The sequence below is a fragment of the Ursus arctos genome, unplaced genomic scaffold (genome assembly GCF_023065955.2).
Source record: "Ursus arctos isolate Adak ecotype North America unplaced genomic scaffold, UrsArc2.0 scaffold_29, whole genome shotgun sequence".
Classification (NCBI taxonomy): domain Eukaryota; kingdom Metazoa; phylum Chordata; class Mammalia; order Carnivora; family Ursidae; genus Ursus; species Ursus arctos.
The window spans coordinates 24587215-24604759 of NW_026622974.1; the positions used below are offsets into that span (position 1 = coordinate 24587215).

General features: G+C 35.5%; 1 protein-coding gene across 1 annotated transcript in view; it reads left to right on the plus strand.

Annotated features, from left to right (window-relative positions):
* Positions 1-17545, plus strand: part of COL19A1 (collagen type XIX alpha 1 chain) — a 300849-nt gene that overhangs the window by 11410 nt on the left and 271894 nt on the right. Inside the window, exons 2-4 of the mRNA XM_057303991.1 lie at positions 1698-1824; positions 8808-8882; positions 9713-9812. Coding sequence (XP_057159974.1) covers positions 1734-1824; positions 8808-8882; positions 9713-9812 — 266 coding nt within the window. The 5' untranslated portion in view covers positions 1698-1733. The remainder of the gene's footprint in view (positions 1-1697; positions 1825-8807; positions 8883-9712; positions 9813-17545) is intronic.

Genomic DNA, 17545 nt, shown 5'->3' on the forward strand with positions numbered 1-17545 from the left:
AATATTTAAGTTTTTCATTATAGGGATTCTATTTACTAAATCTTTTATTATAATACTTATAAAGTAGTAGTCTATGTTTAGAAAGACAAATGATTATGGAGGGTAACACATTAATGTTAAATATGATGCCAGTGGTAGGCTCAGGTGAGGTAGGCATGGCATATACCCATTTTTCTCTTTGAACAGAAGGAAAGATTGCTTTCACAGGTCTAGTAATCCCTCCAGTAGCAAATGATTATTCAACCCAGTAACAACATAGTTAAATTTATAGAAAATGTAATATCAGTTAAGACAAAATATGTAACACTAATATTCAGAAGAGAAAATAGAATTGTGAATAATAAGATTATATTTAAAAAATATAAATCATTGTATATGCCACCAAAAGAATAGGTGAGAAGAAAAATAGGTAAATTGGATGACATAAAAATAATAATAAAAAAACCCCTGCTTTGCAGCAAAGGACACAATCAGGAGAGTGAAGAGGAAAACCACAACACAAAAGAAAATATTTGCAAATCATGTCTGAAAGGGGGCAAATATCCAGAATATATAAAGAACTCCTACAATTCAACAGCAGAAAACCAGATTAAAAAATGGGGAAAAGATTTAAATAGATATTTCTCCTAAGAAGATATGCACATGAATAATAAACATATGAAAAGATGTTTGACATCACTAATCCTTAGGGAAATGAGAAACAAAAACACAATGAGATACCATCTTGCACCCATTAGGATGGTTGCTATTAAAAATATTACTAATAATGTTGATAAGAATGTGGAGAATTTGGAACTGTTGTGCACTGTTGGTGGGAATATAAAATGATGTAGCTGCTATGGCAAACAGTATGTTGGTTCCTCAGAAAATTCAAAATAGAATTTTCATATGATCCAGCAATTCCATTTCTGGGTATGTGCCCAAAAGAATTAAAAGCAGGGACTTGAACAGTTATTTGTTCATTCATGTTCATAGCAGCATTATTCACAATAATCAAAAGGTGGGAGCAACCCAAGGGTCCATCAATGGATGAATGGATAAACAAAACATAGTATATACATACAGTGCAATATTATCCAGCTTTAAAAAGGAGGGAAATTCTGACACAGGTTACCACATGGATGAACCTTAAGAACATTATGCTAAGTGAAATAAAGTCACAAAAGGGTAAATCCTTTATGATTCCACTCATATGAGGTACCTAGAGTAGTCAAATTCATGGAGACAGAAAGTAAAGTGGTGGTTGCCAGGGGTTGGAGAAAGGAGAAGTGGGAAGTTAGTATTTAATAGTTATAGAGTCTCATTTTTGCAAGGGGAGAAGTTATGGATGGTAGTGATGATCACACAATAATATGAAGGTACTTAATGCCGCTTAAAAAAATCGTAAATTTTATGTGGCCCATTTTAAGGGATATAGCATTAAAAAACACATGTAAAGAAGAGAAAATTTAAGGTCTAAGAGGCTTTGTGGACATTGATGATTAGGAACTAATCAGAAAATATTTTTGGAGCTTTCTCATACACATTAAAGTATATATTGATATGTGCCGTTACATATATAGTCATATATCCAGTCACGTAATTATATATATTGTAAAAATCTGTTGTGTTCTCTTCGGTGATGAGGGTTTTCTAGAGATCATGATGTGAAGAACTGTATACAAGAAGCTCACTTCCAATATTTTGTTTTGTTGCAGATCTGTGGCCACTTGTTCCCATGGTTTCGAGGCACAATGAGGCACGCTGGCTCTTGGAAACTTTGGCTCTGGGTGGCAATACTTCCGCTTCCTGCTTCCATTTCCGTGACGGTCAGGGACAAGTCAGGTATCCAGGCCACCTCTTTTGTCCAGTCAGCGAATGTTATTTATAGTCTTTAAGTTATTTTTAAAAGCCATTAAAATAAATTGTTGGGGTTGTGGAGGCCACAGATTAAATCTACTAGTACAAAATAAACCATTCTATGTTTTTCCCCGTTGACTTTTCATGTTGCGCATTGAGAATTTCTAAAATTACCTCATTTTCCCATGTCTATTATATTATATTAGTCTAAATAGACTTTCTTTTCTCTCATTGATGTTTACAAATATAAATATATATGCATGCTTCTCTGTGTGTATTTTTCTCCTTTTTCCCTTTGTTACAAGTTATTCAATTAGAAGTACATAAGTCTATCACTAATTAGGTTTAACCAGGAGCATACCTAATCTTAATTAGGGAAAAGCGAAAAACAAAATAGGAGATATAAAAAGAAATGTAGTTTAATTATATGTAAGTTTTATAGTATCTCAGATGACATGAACAAAAGATTAACAGTTGTTAGAGCACTTTTTGCATTAAATAGATATTTATTTGCAATTGTTACATTATCAACTTCACAAATGCTTCCAAACGGCTTGAAGACAGTTTGAAACATTTATTCTCACCTCCGATTTTAAAAATGATTATGTGGCTAATTTGGAAAACTTTTCTTCAACTTTGAGTTGTAAACTTATCTAGATGTACTACTACGTCGAACTAGACACACTGGAGATGCCATTTGCTAACAAGCAAAGAGAGACTCCAACTCCCCTATGCAGAGGATCACATAAGAAGTATTCTGATGATGGTCACTTACGATGATGTATTCTGAAACTCTGAGTCTTATTGTGCTTATTCTTTTGAATATATCTTTAATAAGTTTTGCTAAACAGGTGTAAACACACCCTGGTAGAGACTTTTGAGTTTGATGCACACATAAAATTAAAACAGTCTCTTATAAAGATATAACAAGTCTTAGCCTCTCAGCGTTATGTGAGTCTTCATGACTTTTATATTTATTTGGCAGGGGGTGCATTTCCTAATAATGCACTTGAAAGTTTGAGTATTCTACCGCTGTATCAATGATATCCTGAGGCTGTCATATTTGGGGGGGGGGCACTTTCTTTCTTCAGTGAGAAATAAATCAGAAATGACTCATGACAAACGGAAGTCCCTAGGGCAAGGAGAGTTCCTTCTGATAATGTTGCTACTCTTAATTTCTTTGTCTCCTCCTTTTAAGAACACTAGCAAGTAATGCAATTTGCAGCTGAAACGGAGGGGATAGGACTTCTTTGGTTAGAAAGGAAAACGAATCTTTGGTTGAGCAGGACACAGTTTTTAGGGACATGCTAGTGCATAATAAATGTTCTTAGTAATGATTTGAAGGATCTACAATAAATGTATTTCCAATTTTATTTTGAGCAAAAATCATCTGGGGTATTGATTCCTAAATCCCACTCTGAGATTGCCATTATGCAGGATAGGCTGGGGTGAGATTCAGCAATTCATGTCTTTAACAGGCTCCTCAGGCGAATCTAATGCAATGTGTCTGATGAAGACACTGGGAGAAATACTTTTGGAATAATTAGTGGACATTTTTTTTCTTCTTTTTTTCCTTTTCTTTCTTAACTGGTTATCTTGCATCTTATGCTACCAGATTCCTTATTTTATTTTATTTTATTTTATTATTTATTTTGTGTTATTTTTGTCTCTAGTAACTCTTTTTTAAAAAATTGTGGTAGGAACACTTGACATGAGATCTACCCTCTTAAGAAATATCTAAGTGTGTGATTCAGTATTGTTGACTCTAGGCACCATGTTACACAGCAGATCTCTAGAACTTAATCATCTTGTGTGACTGAAACTTCCCCATTTTGGGATTCCCCAGAATGTTTTGCTTCTGCAACTCTGGTATCTCAGTTCTTTAATCAGGTTATATCATAGGTAGGACTCCTGAAATGCATATATTCTGGTCCAATTAACTGTACCAAATTGATCTTTCTGAAAGATTGTCCTAAGAAGTATGAATTCAAAATTAATCTGAACTCTAACAAGATTCACATAACATGAAGCGCTGAGGGAAATTAATACCGACGAAAATGAAGAGTTGATTTTTATCAGGCTGTTTGAGAGAAAGTGTTCCTGAAGCAACACATACTGAACGTGCCTTGGAAATTGCTTAAATTCGGGTATCGTTTGCATTAATTGAAAATGTCAGCACAGCACTGTCACAGGGATTATTGAAGAATATGACACGCTGGGCACGGCCTGACAGGGGCTCTTCTTGTGTCTTGTGTCTCTGATTCACAGTGCAAGGTTCCCTTTTTAGTTTCCTCATGTGCAGACCTGCGCGTGTGGTCACTAACCATTTACCGGAGGGAAGTGATTACATCTAAAAATAAGATATAACAAATCTGAGGGAGAGGCTAGGGTTTCAACTCTGGAGTCTGTGAAGTTGTCAGCAGTCTACTGTTAAACCTAAATGTCTGAAGGATAAATTGAGCCTTCTAATTGCTTCGTTTTAACTCTACGGTATGCTTAATGATACTTGCGATATTGCTCCAGTTGGGACAGAATTCAAGAGTAGTATCGAAAGATTCAGTACAACTTGAGTTTTAAAATCTTGAAGCTATTAATAATTCAGTTATTTCTTAGTCTTACCAGTTTTACTGTTACATTGAGATTATGAGTTAAGGCGTATGTATATATTTTTATATTGCAGATAAACAATTTGAACGTGGCAGTTTCAGCTCAGTTGTCAAAAGAGGGTGGTAAAGAGAATCATATTAAAAATATACATTATGTAGATCTTAAAACTTGTTTTAATCGGTCTCTTAAAACTTTCCGCTAGAAAAGAAGAGTGATGGGACCACCTGAGTGGCTCAGTTGGTTAAGCATCCGACTCTTGGTCTCCTCAGGTCTTGATCTCACAGTCCTGGGTTCGAGCCCCGAGTTGGGCTCCACACCCATAATCCACCCAAATCGGACCTCGCTGCCCTCCTTTCAGTAATCTTCCGACCCAGTGAGCTGCCCAGGTCCTTCAAGGCAGGTCAGGAGGAAAGTGGGTCTGACAATCACCGACAACATCTTAGCATGAATTTGTCAGAAACTTTTGCATTCGCATTTCAAAGCATCTGTCAATTAAGGTCCCCAAAGTAGTACATCATTTGTGGTGAAATTTTAGTAATTACTTTTGAAACAGTCCAGAGAACCTTGGAAGTGTCCCTGTGGCAGTGATTCTCCTCTTTCTACCTGATAGGATATTTGGATCTTATCAGTAGTTCTTCAAGGTACATGCACATTTACTCAAAAAGTGTACTTTATATTAAAATCTATGTGTCAGTAGTTATAGAACTTAACACATCCAGCTTGTGATAGTCGTATCCACTGCCTTGCCATTTGCGTGCAATGGATCCCCTAAGACTCATGCATTCAGATTATTATGGTACCTTAAATCTTACCCCCAAATAATTAACATTCAGTTTTCCTTTGTTTTATTCAGATTTTCACAATAAGCGCATTTTCTATATATATGAAGCTGTATTTGATTTTCATAAATGAAAGACTTTAGTGGAGAATTACTTTCATGAACATTGCTAGAAATTTTGAATTCTGTTCATTTCAAAGTGACAGGGTTATTACTTTGACATCATCATATATTCATTAAGTCTTTAGAAGAATTTAAAAATAAGACATATACTGTTTCCAAATTGGCGGTAAGACAACATACGTTCCCCTCACGATGAAAGCATCGTCATAGAAACTCCCTTTCCACTGTCTTGAGATTTGTTTTGTCAATCATCTGTTGGGCTTTCCCTACAGATGTTGTGGAGAATTTAATTTCATTCATTACCGTCATATAGTCGTTCGATGTCATTATAAAAATTTGATCAGAATTATAGTTGTTTCGTTTCATTTTGCAAAAATCATTTTTAGCTTATTTTCTTATAGATATGCTGTTTTCTTCATGTTGATGGGGTACCGCACACACTGTCAACAAATCTTAGATGCTCAGTGTAATGAATTTTTACATACACATTTATACATCTGTGTAACTACCACTCAGATCACGTTATAGAATATTTCCAGGAGCCCAGAAGGCTTTCCTGGATCTGCTTTCAGTTGACATCCCACCAAGGTAACCTGTACTCTGACGTAAATTAGTTGTACAGTCTTTTGAACTTTATATAAATGAGATTATGCAGTCCGTATTCTTTTGGGAGTGGTATTCTTGCTACTTAATGACGTATCTGTGATATTGAGGTTGTTGCATATGTCAGAAGTTTATCCTTTTCTATTGCTGTACAATTTCTCATTGTATATACCACAGTTTATTCACTTATTCTCTTGTCAGTGAGCATTTGGATTGCTTCCAGTTTTATACTATTATGAGTAATGATACAATGAATATTTTCTTCTAAAAGGGTTATTTACACTCATTTTTTGTGTTCATTTTTCTTGGGCTGTTGAATTTCCAAGCCATAGAGTTCGTGCATATTTAGCTTTAGTAAACACTGTCAGGTTTCTAAAGTCCTTGCGCTGATTTCCACTCCTACAAGCAATGTGGGAGAGTTTCTCTTGCTCCACATTCTCATCAAAACTTGGTGCTGTCAGTTTTTTAAGTTTTAGTCATTTAGCAGTATCTCATTGTGGTTCAACGTTGCATTTCCTTGATTACTACTGATGTTGAGCACCTTTTCACATGCAGGTTGGCAATTTGGATCTTCACTTTTGTGAACTGCTTAAATTTTTGTGCATTTTCAAAATAGAATTTTCAATATTTTTCTTACTAATTTGTGAGAGCTCTTTGTATATTCTGGATATGATACACGATCAGATATATGTATTACAACAGTCTATGGCTCCTTTTCACTCTTTTAATGTCCTTTGATTGATAAGTATTTTAATTTTAATGAAGTCCAGTTTATCAATCTTTTATAATTGGTGCTTTCTGTGTCCCTTTAAGAAATCTTTGCTTCCTCAAGTTCATGAAGATCTTTTGTTTTTCTGTAGTCCTTTATTGTTTTACCTCTCACGGTTAGGTCTGATACCATCTCTAATTTATTTCTCTTCATGGTGTGAGGTAAGAGTGAAGGTTGTGTTTTTCTGTGTAGAGATCCAGTTCACCCAGAAACATTTGCTGGGAAGATCATCCTTTTCCCACTGAATTACAGTGGCTCCTTTGTGGTAAATAAGAGGACCACATGTGCACAGGTCTGTTTTTGGACTCTCTACTCTGTTCCATTGACCTCTTCATATGCACAGCAATCCCACATTATAAAAATTTCTGGTATCTGATAATGTTTGTTCTTCATTTTTTCCTTAATTCTAGTTTTTTTGGAGTTCCATATAAATTTGAGAATCAGTTTGTCATTGTCTCTCTCTCTTTCACATACACACACACCCAATGCACCCCGTTGGGATTTTAATTGAAATTGTACTGAATCTAGAGATAAAATTGTGAATTGACGTCTTAACAATATTGAGTCTCCAGTGTAAATACTTGGTTTATCCCTTCAGTTATTTAGGGCTTTAATCTCCTTCAGCGATGTTCTCTAATTTTCAATACAGTGGTCTTGATGGGGTGCTTGGTTTTTATAAAAATGACTATGATTTTGGATTAAAACAATTGGTAATGTTTACAAAATATCCAAGTTTACTATCATTTCAGACCTGCAGTCCTGTTAAGATCTCTGAAATAGGAATTTCCAAAGTAGCTAAGTAATCTCTAAGATTATTCAGTGTTACAATTTCACATATGTGTATTGCAACTTTTAAATATGATTAAGTGACAGCACTATTTAGAATCTGATTTATTTTACTGGTTAAATATATTTAGATGATGCCCTGTCACCACCTCTGAAGTTCATGATACATTTGTTCTGGAGGCTGGGAAGCGTAGGGTTCCAGCATAGCCAGGTTCTGGTGAGGGCTCTCTTCCTGGTTTCCTTATATGGTGGGAGAGAAGAAGCTCCTGTTTCTGCATCCCCTTATAAGGACACCAGTCTCATCAGGAAGGCTCCACTTGTATGTTCTCATCCAAGCCTAATTATCTCCCAAAGGTCCCATCTCCAAATACCAACACATTGGGGATCAAAGCTTCAACATATGATTTTTGGGGGGACACATTCAGTCCATAGCAGTCCCCTACCAATCTAAAGTTTAGTATCACCAGGCAAGAAAAACTGAATCAAATCTCTGTTCAGGGGCGCCTGGGTGGCTCAGTCGTTAAGCGTCTGCCTTTGGCTCAGGGCGTGATCTCGGAGTTCTGGGATCGAGCCCCACGTCAGGCTCTTGCTGGGAGCCTGCTTCTTCCTCTCCCACTTCCCCTGCTTGTGTTCCCTCTCTCGATGGCTGTCTCTATCTCTGTCAAATAAATAAACAAAATCTTAAAAAAAAAAAAAAAACCTCTGTTCAAATATACTATTAGTTCATTTGTTTTAATATTAGAATATTTTTTTTAAAAGATTTTATTTATTTATTCGACAGAGATAGAGACAGCCAGCAAGAGAGGGAACACAAGCAGGGGGAGTGGGAGAGGAAGAAGCAGGCTCCTAGCAGAGGAGCCTGATGTGGGGCTCGATCCCATAATGCCGGGATCACGCCCTGAGCCGAAGGCAGACGCTTAACCACTGTGCCACCCAGGCGCCCCTAGAATATATTTTGAATATAAAAATTTAATGATGCTAAAGCTAGATGATTTCCTAATGTCAAAAATGTATGGCAACTATTAGAAAGTTAGAGTAATAGTAGTAATAGTAATAGTAATAATAATAATTATAATTATAGCTAACACAAATGTTGACTCTGTACCAGGTATATGTAATCCTCACAAACATACTCAGAGGTAGGTAATATTCTTATCCTCGATCTATAGAAATTTAGTAAAATGGTTTAATATTTTCATTTTATCTTAAGTTTCTAATTGTATCATCTGATTCAAACTTATTTAAATAAATGATTAAAAAAATGCCATGCACATCTTCAATTTTCAATTTTTTTTTTAATAGAAAAACAGTGTCCTTTACTGAGAACAGAAGGACATCAGTTTACCCAGGACAACAGAGATAAACTTGAGGTTTCAGGTAAGCATTATAATCCTTTGCAAAGAAGTGTTTTGTGTGAAATTCTCACCATATGTGTATTATATCACAAGTGATTCTTTGATATTGTAATTTAGGATGATAACATCAATAAGAGAAATTAAAAAGAAAGAAGATAAATGATGTATAAAAAAGTGTTAAGAGCAGAGTACTATATTAACTAAGAACAACTCAGCCTTTTGGAGAAAAAAAAAGTTATTTAAAATTATAGAAGTTGTATCCATTTTAGCAATTTTGAAAAAAGAAAAGGAAATTTATGAGAAAGACCTCACTGCCCAAAGACGGCCAGTGATTCGCATTTTGGTGTGCTGTTCCTCTTTCTTTCCCTGTCTTCCGTTCCCCTCCTCCCTCCCTCTCTCACACACACATATAATCATTAATACGTATATTGAATTTGAAATCAAAGCGTTTCCCCACATCAATATATATTCTTCTATGGTATGATTTTTTTTAAAAAAAACAAGACTGCTTAAATTTCAATTGAATTGCTGTAATATTTTTTACTTAATTTTCTGTCTTTAGACATCAGAAATGCTACAATGAGCTGCTCTGATTATTTTAAGATAATTTCTAGGTCAAAGAAAATTAATATTTGAGTCTTTTGAAATATATTTTATCCTCCTGTATACATAGTAAAAGGAGAAAAATTAAATCAAGAAATTTTGCCGATCCTAAACAACAGGATTTTATTTGAAATAAATCAGTCTATAGATAAGGACAACAAAGAAGTCCTATTTAAAGATAACAGTATCTCTGTGGGTTTCCTAAATTTAACAAAACCACGGGGTTAAATCATTTCTCACATTTTATAGGTTTTGACCTAGGAGAGCGCTTTTCCCTGAGACGAGCATTTTGTGAAGGTGATAAAACCTGTTTCAAATTGGGAGGTGCATTTCTTATTAGAGATACCATGTAAGTAAAGTAATAATTTTTCTTTATATTTTAATAATACTATACAAACTAGTTTCTAAGGAGATTCCAAATAATTTGTTTAAAAGATAAAATTTTTCTTAAGTATGACAATACTTACTTGAATGCTGTGGTAAGTGGGCTGTTTTTATATCTGTTTTTAATAATCTTTGCAATCTGATCTTATTCTACAGTATAAATGCCATTTACTAATACAGATACAGGCGTAATCTTTGCAGAATAGTAATTAAATCCATTTTGAAGAAGTATTATTTATGTTTAAAATAGATATAACCAAAGTAAGATTTTCAAATGTGAACTTTAAAACGTAAGACGCAACGTAGAGTTAGAGACAAAAGACTGATATTTATTGTAATCATTTCTGCATTTACTATGCTTCATGATAAATTAAAACAAAAGAACATAGCCCTTGGGTATTCCTCTTCTATATTGTGTGGAAAAGATAGTAACATAAGATGATAATGGTTTTGATACACATTGCAAAATGGAGTTACCAAAGTTTTCCTTTGTTACCTTTACTATTCATTTTCTACTGATAAGCCTGAGATTAAAAAAAAAAAAAAGTATTGTGTGTCATTAAATACCAACAATTGGTCAGCAACTATGCAGGGCGATAATAGTTGCCCCTCTGGTCCACATGTAATTGGAGGATGGATACACAGTATTTCAGGAAGCCTGAGTCATCCAGAAGGCAGATAGAACATATATGGTCATGATATTTAGTCTTTGAGTCTAAGATGAACATTCCAGTGTATGAATACACTGCAGTGAAAAAGCATTAAGACTCTGGTATAATACCCAACACAGATGTTTTTGTGTGAAAACATATACGGATGTTTTCACTTCTTGATGAGTAGCCTAATAGTTAAGTTACCAGACAGGGTTGTTGAGCATCTTTGCATTTGAATTCTCAAAGGAAAATTGCGTTCATCATCTTGTTGCCTATCCTCAGATGCTCTGTGTAAACAAGCTCCCTCGCTCACTTTTTCCTTGAGAAAACTTTCTTTTAAACCTTCTATCTTGTGATACTTTAGATGCATTTAGTTTAATGATGTGGTTCCTTAAAAGTGAACCACTCATTAATTGGTAAGAAATAAGAGTTACTTTCTCTTAAGGATGAGAGTGATCTGCTCTTGGGGGATGGAATGGGTGACCTTCAGGTGGGGCATGTCAGCAGATAGGACTGTACAGGTCTGTGCTACCGTGGGTAGCTTTTAAGGAGGCTTCATAGGTAGGGATTAAACCCTCAGGATACAGCAGGTCTGTATTTGGGTATTCATATCCAGTAAAGAAGAGTCAATATGTATCTCATATATTTCATGTAGAGAGAGATTTAGATGTTTTTTAAACTAGTAGTAGATAACTTTAATTAAAGTATTTAAGAGAGGCAATAAATTTTGTTCTAAATATTAAGGTGCATTATCTCTCCTGCCTTCTTCCTGACAATTTGAACTCCTGTAATTCTGTCCAGGTGGCTGAAGGATTGGAGGGAAAACTTTTTAAAATTCACTGGAACTAAATATAAGAAGATTTAGCCAATTTTATGGAAATCTTTGGAAACTGAAATCTTGCTGCCACATTTAGGCAATGCTATTCCCCTTTGAACATGCATGATAATAGATATTAGCCATGACCTGACACTTAGTTTCCGACCTTTAGCTCCAAATCATTGCGCGATCCCTGGGCTATCAATGTAAGTAAATTCCCTGGCTCTGCAGAGCAGAACCCTGGTACCTCTACTGCAGGAAACTGGAAGGTATCTGGTTAAGCTGACTAGCCAGTGTCAAGTAGCTTGGCTCATCTCCATTTACATTTCCCTCACGGAGCCAAGTATGCTAGGGTGCTCCTCTTGCATGATGCCATTTTGATTTTTCAATGAGACTGGAGTAAAGTTGCAGCTATTTATGTTTGTAAATAAGCTTCCTTACAGAATCAGTATGGGAAAAGGCACATGCTATTTTATATGGAAAATGAGGATTCTTTCTGTGTCTGAGGTGATTTTTATAGTTCTGTCATCTTCCAGGTGAGATTCATGAGGGGAGAGTTTTAATGCGCATGTTGGTCAGATACTTTTGGGCACCCTCAGTACCTTGAGCCTGGCTTAATGTGAGAATCCCAAGGGCGACTCTTGCAGGGGCCCTTCAGATAAACATTATTGTACACGTAAAGGTGACAGGCTCAGGGAACATCTGAGGGGCTTTATATGTTTGGTTTTATTTTAAATTTGTGTCCATTTCTTCAGTAGTCCTTGGGATAGCAAATGAAAGTATTTGTTAAAAGATTTTGGGTGGCATGCTACCTAGTTTTGTGGAATTATCTTTTAGAGGAGATTTCCTTGGCTTGTATCTCCACATATCCCTGGTTGTGCAAAAGAAATAATTCATTATTTCTATATATATATTGAGAGCTGTATCCCAGATGATCATATTCTGATTATCTTTAAATTGCGTTTTGGCAATTATCAGGGTAACGTGGTAAAGTTTTGAGAGAAAATATACACAAAACATGCCCATACTACAGAGCACCTTATTTTCTTTGTATAGTATGGTTCTTAGGTTTCTTTAGTGCTTCTATAGAAACATGTTTTAAGTAAAAAAATGTCTCAAATAACGAAATAAAAATGTCTTAGTAGTTGAATATTTTAGAAGAGCCGGTAAGTGTTGAATTCCTGTATACTGTTGATTCTGAAGGGGGCAACAGTCCCTTTTTTAACTGGCCAATGGGGAAATTATTTGATTTCAAATATAACAGGGAAGTGAATTTCCTGATTTATTATTGAATTCGAGGATAGTAAAGAGGCTTGTTTCTTGGGTTCTGTGACTGATAGCTAGTGGTTCTCTGAAACACTGTGTTCAGAAGGATTCTGAGGCCATAGTAGGTTCAGCAGATTAGAATACTGTGACCCATTAGCAAAAAAAGGGGAGACAAGAGAGCTTATATGTGTTTCCCATCTGTAGTCTCTCTGATTTAGGATGATTCCTATGAGCTGGTGTCTTTTGCAACTAAAACAGTTCCTAAGAATGAGGGGGAACAAGGCTATGTGTGAAAAGATAATCAACACAGATTAACTTTAATAAGATTTTATGAGCTTGGATAGTATGCTAGACGCAGTGGCATAATTGACAGCTATGGTCCCCTTAGCTTTTGTTACAAATAAATAAATCTCCAGAGAAGAGGAACCTTCTCTCTCTCGCTCTCTCTCTTTCATTAAATTGGTGGTTGCTTTCTGGAAGCAAGGGCTATTTAGTTTCACAGCTTTACACAGGAAAAAAAAGAGCTGGTAGGAGCTATTTTCATTTGCATTTTATGTTTTTTTAAAAAAAACATAATAACCCTCCACAAGTAGGAAATGCCAAATTATGTATTTGTAAGATAGGTAGTGTTTTTTAGGAGTTGCTCAAGTTCTCTGAACCTTAACAGTTCCCTTGGAAATAATCCTAAATATGGGGAAAGCTGCTTTGTATATTGTAGCCCGATCTATACCTTGTCTGTACTAGTGTTGAAAGATTTACCCCATGCTCATGTCTTGTCTACATGGACCTTTACATTACCTCCAGATTTTTATCATTATAAATAATGGCACAATGTCCAGGAAAGCTGTTTTTCTCTGTGTTTAGAATTATTTCCATAAGATTGATTTTTCACAGTGGAATTACTAGTTCATTTTTAGACATCTTGATATATACTTCTAATTATGTTTCATCATTGTTTTATCCTTCTATTCTGTGTAATACCCAATATCTTCAGTAGCGTTAGACATTATCATTTAAAGATTTTGTCATTAAGTTTTGTTTTTTAACTAAAGACTTGTAGAAATTACCAATAAAAGCTGTAGCTTACTATATAAGCATTAGGGGTTCCTGAAATGTTTCTGTTCTGCTAAAGGGTGAATAAGAGGTAACATTCAGGGACGCCTGGGTAGCGCAGTCGTTAAGCGTCTGCCTTCGGCTCAGGGCGTGATCCCGGCGTTCCGGGATCAAGTCCCACATCGGGCTCCTCTGCTGGGAGCCTGCTTCTTCCTCTCCTGCTCCCCCTGCTGTGTTCCCTCTCTCGCTGGCTGTCTCTCTGTCACATAAATAAATAAAATCTTTTAAAAAAAAAAAAGAGGTAACATTCAACAGTCACGGTAGTGAATGCAGGGTGGTATAGAGCTCCCTCTTCTCATTCAGTAAGCATTTAATGACTTCACTATGAACTGGGCACTTTACTAGGCTCTGGGATTACAATGGTGAAAGAATATGGGTCTAGTCTTGCCTTCTGGAACCTGCTGGAGAGACACATGATGTAAGGAAAAACTGCACTTCTCTCTTGGCTTGACCAAGAAGAAACTGAGATGTGTTGCCTTCTATCATCAAGCATCGGCCATGGGACTCAGTGCCACCCCTTCTCCCAGAAAGGCTAAACTTCCTTTAGCATCCACACAAGGCTGATTTTCAATCTTTCCCTCATAAGGGCTGGTTTTCTAACTCATCTTGCATTTTTATTGCTCTTCTTTGGGACCTCTCCAAGTTCTCCAAACCAGTTAGATTCTGTGGCTCAAAATGATGTTTAGAATTCTGATACTGAAGCTTCTGATTTCAGGAGGATTACTTCACAATTCCATTAAACTATAGAGAATGACTATTTATGCATCTCTTGGGTTTTCACAAGGGCCATCCTATCATTTTGTAGAGAAGAAGTTTCCCGTGTAAGGAAAAGTGACTTAATTAAAAAGTTGTCCAGCTGTTTATATGAGATTGAATGACTGTTCCACATAATTCTTATGTCATCACTGCATTTCCTTAATTATAGTTTGCCATACCAAAAATGTGAGGTGAATCATTAAGTCATACTTTCTTTTTATTTAAAATATGATTTAAGAATTTTATTTATTTATTTATTTATTTGAGAAAGAGAGCACACAAGGTTGAGCAATAGGCAGAGGGAGAAGCAGGCTCCCTACTGAACAAGGAGCCCGATGCAAGACTTAATCCCAGGGCCCTGGGATCATGACCTGAGCCGTAGGCAGATGCTTAACCAACTGAGCCATCCAGGCATCCCTAAGTCATACATTCTTAAGATGAAAAGAAAAGCCTGATAGGTTCACAATTACTGAATTCTTTAAATCATACAATATAGCCAAATTACATATATTAGATAGAATAGAATTTTAAGAGAATGATTATACAGATTTTAGGAATGTGGGAAATATTTACATCTCCATCACAAGAACCCATCACGAGAATCTGTTATTTTTTTCTAAAACATTTAGGGATGCAGATATATTCCAGTAACAAATTGCTTTGTATAGAAATGGCTTCTAAAATGTAATATAATATGAAATAATATTAGTTTAGTATTTCCATTTACCAGTTTTGAAAACATTTACTATTATCGTCAAATTTAAATAAATTGTGATTTTTCTCCTTCAGATTTCATATAATTCAATAGGGTTTGGGGAACGGTAAAGATTATCAGTAATTGATCATATATGTAGAGACTTAACAATATTCATATCTATATTATTTTTGTTTTGTTTTATTTCATTTCATTTGTTTTATTTCATGAAGAACATTTAACATGATATCTACCCTCTTAACATACCTTTAAGTGTACAATATGTTATTGTAATTGACTATGGTACAATGTTATACAGGATGTCTTTAGGTCTTATGTCTTATTTTATTATGGCTAATTGCATGAAATTATCTTATCTTAAAATGTCCTTATGCCAGTTACCTTGAGAGTAATGAGGTGCCAGTTATATATACTACTTGGGAGTCATAATAATGCAAATGCCATCATAAAGTAATAAAATTAAGGTGTTCTGTTTTGGTAATTACTTGGCCCAATTTGACAGGCATTGATTAATCTACTACTGTTAGATTATATATTTGATTTTTCTTCCCTCATCTTTTTCTTTTTTTTTCTTCACTCATCTTTTTATCCAATAAATTAAATTTTATGAGAGATAGCAGAGCTTTTGCTTGGGTGGGGGCTGTAAGTATGTATCTGTGGAGTGTGCGCTGCAGGTTTTCAAAGTATAGAAAAGAAAGAAGCATATAGGCCCATACTTCAAGTCATCATTAAGCTTATTTCACCCGTAAAAATGCTGTGAGGATTAATTAGCTATTAACCTTAGGTGGTTGCAAATGTATTGCTTTTATAATGGCTGCAAACCTAAATTTAAGCATGATCTTAAATTTATAAATTAGCCAGAGAATTGACTGTGGTAATGCATGATGTTTTGTTATACTAGTGCTGAAGAATAACTTTATAAGAAGTCGACAGGTTTTTTGTAGATTTATCAGAGTCTGTGTTTCGTAAAATAGCATTGAAGAGTCTAATCTCCATTCTCAGACACAGAATCAGGTAGTGAAATACAATTTTAGTTTCAATGGTAAACTTTGAAATGTATGTCAATCAAGGAAGAATAATTGTGTCAGCTAATATACTATTAATTTATTATCATTTCAATTCCTTCAACTTAACCATGAAGGGTAATCAGAAAATAAGCAGGGTAGCCGAAAGCTGCTTATGTTATTTTATGTGACTCACATAAGCTTGGTATACCTTGTCTGTTGCCTCATTTTAGTTAACACTAACATTCCCTAAAATACATGTGTTCCGGATTAGGTGAAATTTTTATAATTTTAAGTTAAAAGTAATATATTCAAATAATTGACTTTAATAATTCCTCTCACCATGGCTATATCCGTGTAATTTAGAAGCAATCACAAGTTCAGTGAAAATTTCAATTAATATGGACACGCGTCATAGCGCCGTGTAGAATTAACATCTGGTTGGTTGAATACGAGATTGAATTGGCCAGATGTTTTGCACCAAAGGTATTCCTCCTATTTGAACCATCTCAGCTTCTTCTCTCTACTTCAGAATTTCCCTGCTTCAGCTGTCCTCTCTAGAGGCGACCCTTCTGTTTTAACCCCTTCACTTGTGCTCTTAATCTTCTCCCTGCCAGCCTCCTCTAATACCTTGATCCAGCCATGATCCCCTTTGCTCTTCTGTTTTCAGTGTCCCTCTCCACAGTATCCTGGCCTCTTAGTCTACAAATATATACTTAATCCTTTTCTGTTCTAGAAACATTTTCCTTTGACATCCCTCTTACTCCCAAACTTCCCAAAGGAATAATGTTACCGACTACTTTTATTTCCCCATACGTCCCTTAACCCCCTTATATCTCACCAGGGCTTCTTGAACACTATGGAAATTTCTTTCAAAGTTGCTGGTGACCACTGTCCTGTCTCGAATACCCTGACCTAAGTATTTATCTACACTGCCTTTCTGTATTTGTTTCTCTCTACCTGTCATATTTCTGCCTGTCATATTTGCTGATTTGAATCTTATACTTCCTAGAAAGTTTAGTATATACCCTACTTTCTAAACACAGTCCTCACTGATGTCCTCAAGCAAAATTCCTTCCTTTTGTGTGGTTCAATATACTTCTCATGTGATGCTGATCTCATTCTGGCTCAGATAATCTAACTGTTCCCAGGTCTCATTAGTATTAGGTTCACATGATGTCATATTAACATCAGTGCCTAAATTGTGATGATTCCTACTTTCTACCTGCACAACTGTAGAACCTCAGCCCCCTCTTAAAAACAACTCTTGTTATTTGGGGAGCCCCAAGAGTGTTGCACATGTGCTCATTTGTCCCTGTATTCTAATCTCCTTTTTTAGGCGCATCACCCTTGCTTTTATTGGCAGTCCTCTCC